The 7,790-nt window shown below is 44.0% G+C and overlaps 1 protein-coding gene across 4 annotated transcripts in view; it reads left to right on the top strand.

Moving 5' to 3' along the window:
- The window catches only part of Wsb1 (WD repeat and SOCS box containing 1), a 16,942-nt gene extending 15,027 nt beyond the window's left edge, over nucleotides 1-1,915 (top strand). For all 4 annotated transcript variants that reach the window (XR_004113254.1, XM_031352059.1, XM_031352062.1 and 1 more), the window contains 2 exons: nucleotides 525-632; nucleotides 825-1,915. Coding sequence is in view for 3 of the 4 variants with exons in the window: in XM_031352059.1 (XP_031207919.1) it covers nucleotides 525-632; nucleotides 825-984 (268 nt within the window). In the remaining variant the exon portion in view is untranslated. The remainder of the gene's footprint in view (nucleotides 1-524; nucleotides 633-824) is intronic.
- Nucleotides 1,916-7,790: the final 5,875 nt, after the last annotated feature.

Raw genomic sequence — 7,790 nt, 5'->3', positions numbered from 1 at the left:
CCAGGCTGGCCTCAAACTCAAAAATCCGCCTGCCTCTGCCTCCCAAGTGCTGGGATTAAAGGCGTGCATCACCACTGCCTGGCAATAAATACATCTTTTTTAAAAATTTATTTAAAAAAAAAAGCAAAGCCATTCCTTGTAATCTCTTTGGGGTTTATCCACATTACCAAATGGTATAAAGTGTAAACTAGTCTGTATAGATATGTTAAATGTGACAGTATGGACTATGGAGGCTCTTGCCTGTAATTGCAGCATTTGGGAGGCTTCCAGCTTGAGCTGTGTAGTGAGACCCAATCTCAAACAAAATAAAACGTTAAATTAACTAGATGGAGAAAACAGACCTGTAATCCCAGCTCCTGAGCAGTAAAATCAGCAAGTTCAAGAATTTGATGCTGGCCTGGATTGTGTACATATGAGCCCATCTCAACCAAAGTTACCGTGCTGTTTGAGAGTGATTTGTGTATGTACTCTGTGATCAGAACACAGATGTGTTCAATTCACTGGATCGCTTATTTCCCTTCCAGAATGGTGAGGTTCTGGAGAATCGGTGAGGATTGTCCAGTACAAGTTGCACCTTTGAGCAATGGGCTTTGCTGTGCCTTTTCTACTGATGGCAGTGTTTTAGCTGCTGGGTAAATACATCTTTCTTTTTCTTTATGTGTATTTCTGTAAATTTCCTAGACAAACTATATAATCCTGCTACTTGCCTTGTCTTGGAGTTCTTATTAGACTTTAAGGTGAGATGTGTGGATCTAATATACAGCTGTAGGGACATAGGACACATGTAGTTGAGTAACTGTGATTGTTTTTCCATTTCTCTGAAGGACACATGATGGAAGTGTGTATTTTTGGGCCACTCCAAGGCAAGTCCCTAGTCTTCAACATTTATGTCGCATGTCAATCCGAAGAGTGATGCCCACCCAAGAAGTCCAGAAGCTGCCTGTTCCTTCCAAAATGTTGGAGTTTCTCTCCTACCGGGCTTAGAATGAGGACTGCCTTTCCTGGTAGGGCTGGCAGAGCACCCTTTACAAACACACCTCAGGCTTTACCAGCTCAAGCATCTGTTCTGGAAGGCTCGGAAGATTTATTTAATTTGATCCACTCTTATACTTTATTTCATTAGTTGGACTTTTAAAGCATTATTTATACACCATAGGAGAAATATTTCTGAACATATCATGTAATTTTTTTTAAGATTAACTGTGAAAACATTATATACATGTATGTATATATATATTTAGACACGAGCTGCTGCTATATATTGAATGGGCCCTTTAGTTTTTCTCTTAGTTCTGACCTGTATATATTGCTTTAATAGAGCCACGATGTGTATATGTGCTGTTCATTAGAGCATATTCAGGGGAATTTTTGTTCTTTATTTGGGGGCACTGAGTTTAGGTGATTTTGAATAAAATAGAATCGCCTCATAGGATATGGAATTGGTCAGGATGGATGGTGTGAAACTGACTGGTAAGAGGTTTTGTGTGTTAAAAAGATTTTCCAAAAGAATGGTGTCTGGAAGTTTGAATGTGACATTTAAAAAAAGAGCCAAGGAAAAAGATGTTTAGAATAAGATTGGCTCTTGTAGGCCTTAATTTTGGAAAGCAGCTATTTACCCCTCAGAGAATAAAGTATTATGCATTCTTGTCAATTTGAAAACTACATCTACTGTATTATTGCTGAATATTTTGTTAATACTAAGGGACAATTATTTTAAGACCATGGGTTTTGTTTTTAACATATTTTGTTTCTGCAGAGGATATTGGTGACTTACCAAAGAGAAACAATACACAATATGTCTGCTTTAGCCTTCTTTTATTTATCTCATCTGCAGATGTTGAGAATGTATGCATTATGTAAAATGCTTGTTTTTTTATCTTTGGGTTTTTTTTAATTAAACGACAAAAAGATTGCATTGCTGATGTTTCTTTCATGTGTCGCGTTGTGTCGTCCTTTTGTCTAGCTGCACTGTAAGGTTGCGGGTGAGTCCACAGATGTGCAGTGCAGAAGACAGTGAGGAAGAAAGAATGTAACAGGAAGGCATCACTTTGTGAGCACATGTGTGCTGCTGTCTTCCACCACCGTGTCCTGGGGTGCTGCTGTAGTTGTTCCTGCTTAGGCACACTTAAATCTGTAGCGCAAAGAACAGCTGAGCAAGAGAATACCTTAGAGAAATGGACAGCCTCAAAGTAAGCCTGCCTGATTAAATGATAGAGGCTGGTAGTCTGGGTCCTCAGGAAGGCAAATAAATGCACTCTCTTAGCCATGCATGATCTGATGGATATGACCATCTCCACTGAGAATATTTATGTTCTTCATGTTGGCCAAGTTTATGGAAATGGTTATGAAAGCCAGAAAAGAATCCAAGTGCTTTCTCAAATGGCAGGTATATTATAAAAAAACAGAGGCATCTCTAAACTTAGGGTTTTTTCCCATTTCACTTGTATACTATAATCTTAAAAATAAGAATTAAAACTTTCTAAAATTAAATATAAAATTTTAAATATACAAAATATAAGGTTATAGAATTATATAAAAAATAATCTCCATGAATATTTACTTTTCACACCCACAGCAAATACCAGTCGTATAATGATACTTAATTGAATCATATTCTGCTTAAGATGTTTGCAGCCTCAGTGCCATAAGAAAGGGACACAACAGTATGAATCCCGTGCAAGCATGCCTGAGCTCCCCTATGTCTTAGGGAGGGGAAAGAGGAGTGGCATGGTGTGGTGGTTCTGCATGCCCAAAGGGAGGCAGGGAAAAAGGTGGTTGGGCTCTTGGTTCCGATTCTAGCTATGTGATTTTAGATTGAGGTTGCCTTTTAAAAATATTCCTTACCACAGTCATGCCATTTGGAGAACTGACAAGAAATTAACATTCAGATTTGACTGCCTGGGCTTTTGTTTTGAGACAGGGTCTCACTATGTAGCTCTCCCTGGATGGCCTTTTAACTGGCAGAGATCCCCCTACTTCTGCCTCGGCTGATTTCCACTCTCCCTGCCTGTAAGAGTGGGTATGAATGCAGGAAGGGTCTCCTACTATAATGATGCATACCACTTTAAGGCCTGTAACCTGAGCTCTGGTTGGCAAACCCTCAGTTTATGATCCTTGAAATTCCTTTCCTGCTTGTGATTGAGATGAAGTTGGATTGGACTGGTCTGCACTGCCCTAAGGGCATCAAGACCTAAGATGGGCTCCAGGAAACTGATTTCTTAGTCTAGGCAGTAGACTTGGCTGTCATCCGAGCTCAAGGATAGGAATAGAAAAAGCATGAGAAGTTAAACATTGTCTCACCTAACTCTGGAGGCCGCGAACTTCCCATCACATTGAAGACTTGGAGGAGCCACAACATTCTATCCAGGCAGTTGCCACCAGTTTCTGGTCTTAAGTGCATTTTAGCTATAGAACATCCAGATCATAAATAGCTAGTTCACTACAAGGCTGAAGAGGTAGCCCAGTAGAGAGAGGACCTTATGCCAAGCCTTAAGGACTGGAGTTCAGAACACATGGTGAAATAGGGAACTGATTGGCACAAGTATGTCGGAACTGTATACATAAGCACTTCACTTGTACTTGTGGGCACCCCCTCCCCACCACTAAATAAATAAATAGTTAACCACAGGAGCAGAGCTACTGTTGCATGACTTCATGAGCACTGAGTACCAGCATGGCATTGAGGACTCAGCAAGCATACAGAATTCAGATCTGGTGTGTGAGGAAAGAAGGAAGCCTATGCTCAACAGATGACCCTTTTCAAAACAAAAACGAAGCTAAGCTACCTCAGGATGATCAAGTCCTCAAATGTACGCATGAAGGTAGCATTCACGGAAAACTTGGCATAGTGCACACACAGATCACACCTGTGTATGAGTACTCAGCAACAGCACTCAGTTCAGTGCAGCTGCAAGTAGGTTGTTTTTAAAGTATTAGGATAAATGTTCTAGTCCACTTTTTTTTTTATATAAGGCTCAGTGGGTGAGAGCACTGGCTGTTCTTCTAGAAGACTACAGCCCAGTTCCCAGAACACAACTCTATAACTCCAGTTCTAGGGGATCTAGCATCCTCTCCTGGCATTTTCTGGTACCAGGCATGCATACAGTGCACAGCAGAGTTGTTGGTTATACATGACCTTATAGTTGTTTCAATAAGAGAGCATAGATAGAATATTGGTGCCCGTGCGCTGGCTTTTTTTGGTTGTATTTAAATCCTCTACCTCTGAGAAGTCAGAACTGTTGATAGCAGACAATATGGTGGCCACTGGAAGGAACAATTGTCATGACCTTGCTGTTCTGGTGGTTAATCATCTTTGCTAGGCGCTGGCAAGATGGTTCAGTGGTTAAGAACATTTGTTGCTTTTGCAGAGGACCTGAGTTCTGGTCCCAGAACCCACTTGGCAGCTCACAACTGTAACTCCAATTCCAAGAGATCCAACATCTTCCTCTGACCTTGAGCACTAGGCACATGTGTGATGCACATACATAACCTGCAGGCAAAGCACTTTTTTTTTTTAAAGATTTATTTATTTTATGCATATGAGTACACACTGTAGCTGTACAGGTAGTTGTGAGCCTTCATCTGGTTGTTGGGAATTGACTTTAGGACCCCTGCTCGCTCTGGTCAACCCCACTTTACTCATGTTGTTCCCAAAGATTTATTTATTATTATACATAAGTACACTAGCTGTCTTCAGATGCACCAGAAGAGGGTGTCAGATCGCATTACGGGTGGTTGTGAGCCACCATGTGGTTGCTGGGATTTGAACTCAGGACCTTCGGAAGAGTAGTCGGTGCTCTTAACCGCTGAGCCATTTCACCAGCCCCGGCAAAGCACTTTTTTTACACACACAACATCTAAAACAAAACACAAGCTGACAAACCAGAACAAAAACATCCCTTGCTCTAAAAGCTTGCATTTATCTGCATCAGGAGTGAAGTGAGACTACTATAGGCAATGTGTAGCTTTATGTGGTCATTAACTCTAGCAGTATGTATTCCTGTTAGAGCCAACTGATGCTTACCCTGTGGCTTACCGACAAAAGTCAACTTTCAGCCTAGGGAAATAGCCCAGTGATAGTATGCTTCCCCCAGCATCCTGGAGTCCTCCAGTTTCAACCCACACCACCACAAGGGGGTAAGAGAAAAAAATAAATAAAATTTGGAGCCGGGCAGTGGTGGTGCACGCCTTTAATTGGGAGGCAGAGGCAGGTGGATTTCTGAGTTCGAGGCCAGCCTAATCTCCAGAGTGAGTTCCAGGACAGCCAGAGCTATACAGAGAAACCTCGTCTCAAAAAAACCAAAGAAAGGAAAAAAGAAATGCAGTGGAGGGCTGTCAGAGAAGACACTCAAATGCTGCCTGTGGCCCCACGTAATCACACATAGTGAATTTCTCTACCTGTGCAATAAAACCATAAAGCCATCTGCCGCAGATCCAGAGAGACTGAAGTGGCTATCCCAGTAGGTTGTGTTTCCCAATGGTTGATTGATAATGCAGTGTTACGATGCAGTGGAGAGAGTATGGACTGTTACTCTCTCAGCACTGCAGGCGGTGAGTTAGTATCACAGAAGGGTGAGAAGAGAGGTCTGAGGACAAGGATATAGAGTAGAGCCAGGACTGAGGCAAATGTAGAGAGAACCACGGGGCCCTAGACACCAAGGTGAAATCAGAAAGTTGCATGGTTCTGTGTCCATCTTGGCAGTTACCGAGGAAAAGGACAGTATACATTAGCAAGTGGACACTGACCACCATTGCATTCACACCTAGAGCTGGTCATCCTAAAGGGATGATATTAGGAAGTGGGGACTTGGGAAAGGTCATGAAGGCAGGAGCCCTCATAATGGGATGTATGCCTTTATAAATCCTCCATACTGTTAAGATACAAGAAAGGGGAGTGAAAGGGGCCTTTGCCAGTCCCCACTGTGCTGGCTCCTGGATCTGACTTGTACCTCCATAATTGTGAGAAGTGTGTGTTGTATCACACCTAGTGTGTGTGATTTGTAACAACAGGGCAAACAGACCTGCAAGAACGCCTCTTGAGCCGGGCGGTGGAGGCGCACGCCTTTAATCCCAGGTGGATTTCTGAGTTCGAGGCCAGCCTGCTCTACAGAGTGAGTTCCAGGACAGCCAGGGCTATACCCTGTCTCAAAAAGCAAAAAAAAAAAAAAAAAAAAAAAAAAAAAAAGGAACGCTCTTGATATGAGCCAGGAAGAAGTCCGGCTAAGGCACAAAGCTAGCCACTCTGGGAGTTCCCCCACTATTATGGTTTGAATCTGAAAAATCCCTCCACAGGCTGGTTTTGAAGGTTACTTTAACGGTTGTAAACTCTTGGAGGTAGAAGGGTCTGCCTGGTGGGCCCTGGTCGCTGCAGGGGAGTTGTGAAGGTTATACCTACCTCTACTCCTGGCCTAGCTCGACTTCCTAATCTGCCACTGTGTGAAAGAAACAGCTGTGGCCTCATGTTCCCACTGCCATGCCTTCTCTGCCTGCTGGAGCAAGTGAGACGGAATATTTGTCCCTTAAGTTGGTTCTGTCAGGAGCTTTGGTCACAGTGACATGAAAGTCCGTGACACACCCAATTATACCTGCCTCTGCCAGTGTGTGTGTGTGTGTGTGTGTGTGTGTGTGTGTCAGTGTCAGGTTTCCTTTTGGATGATATTATATTGGTGGGGCTGGGCACAGAATCAGCTAACTCCGGTGGGCTGCAAGGGTCTGCAGGCAGTAACTAGGAAGTGGTCAGGAAACCCACAAGTCAGAGGTGTCCCCCTCACTCCACCCCTGCCACCACTGCCTCTTCTATTTTCTCTCAGTCTGTTTTGTTTTCTTCATTTTCATCAGGGCCAGCTCTCAGGATAATCTAACTAAAGGGTCTCTTCAGTGGGGCCAGATAAGCTGCCCCAGCTCATTGCCATCTTGCCAGAATCCTGTCAGATCTCATTTCTTCACCTCCTCCTTGGACTTTCGAATAAAGCCCTGTTTCAAATAAGTTAATCATTCTTAGATGTTGATTCCTTGTTTAGAAAGCAAATTCTTCACACCTGAGGAGATTCTGCAGCCTTCCCACAGGGGTGCTGGCACCTGGCATTTGGGTCAGAAGGACCCAGGAGAAACCAGCCCCCCGGTGGGCAGACATAAACATAACCTGAGCTGGGAGGTTTGGATGAGAGATCTGGGATCCACTCACCCAGCTTGTGCTATGTGGAGAAAGCAGATTCCCCCAACTGGGTCATGCTGCTCAATGCTTGGGGAAAGCGGAGCCTGCTGGGCTCGGTCCCATCTGGCTCCCAGCAGGAGGGTGTGCATAGAGCAGTTTTGGCCTGGCTCCTCACTCCTAGACTGCTGCCCAAAGGATGTGGCAGACGTGGTGAGAGAGGCTGCTTTCCTGAGGAAGACTGGTGTGACTGCTAGCTTGGCTGTAGAATGACGTAATAATGACTTCACACAAGTGAAGTGTTTCCTTTCCTTTCTGCAGTGCTGAGTCCCGGCAGCTACGTGACAATTGTTACCAACATTTGTTGAGCTCATTTTACTGTTCCTGCTGCTGTTCAGCAGTTCTGGGAAGTTTTATTGTTTTCCTCTGAGGTCTGTGCAAGTCAAGAGGCTAACTCCCCTGTCTAGGTGCAGGCTGCCCCACGACCTCGAGGTCCAAGACAGTGCTGAATGCAGACTCTTTCTCTTCATAGTACTTGTGAGCGGATGCTAGAAAGAAAGCAGCCAGTCTCTGGCTGTGTCTTTGCCAACACCTCCCTGCCTTTCCCGGGGAGGCCAGCCATGATGTCAGGCTAACCCTT

The sequence above is a fragment of the Mastomys coucha genome, unplaced genomic scaffold (genome assembly GCF_008632895.1).
Source record: "Mastomys coucha isolate ucsf_1 unplaced genomic scaffold, UCSF_Mcou_1 pScaffold5, whole genome shotgun sequence".
NCBI classification, from domain to species: Eukaryota; Metazoa; Chordata; class Mammalia; order Rodentia; family Muridae; genus Mastomys; species Mastomys coucha.
Note: the sequence above shows the minus strand (reverse complement) of the source record. Positions and strands in the feature narration are given on the sequence as shown.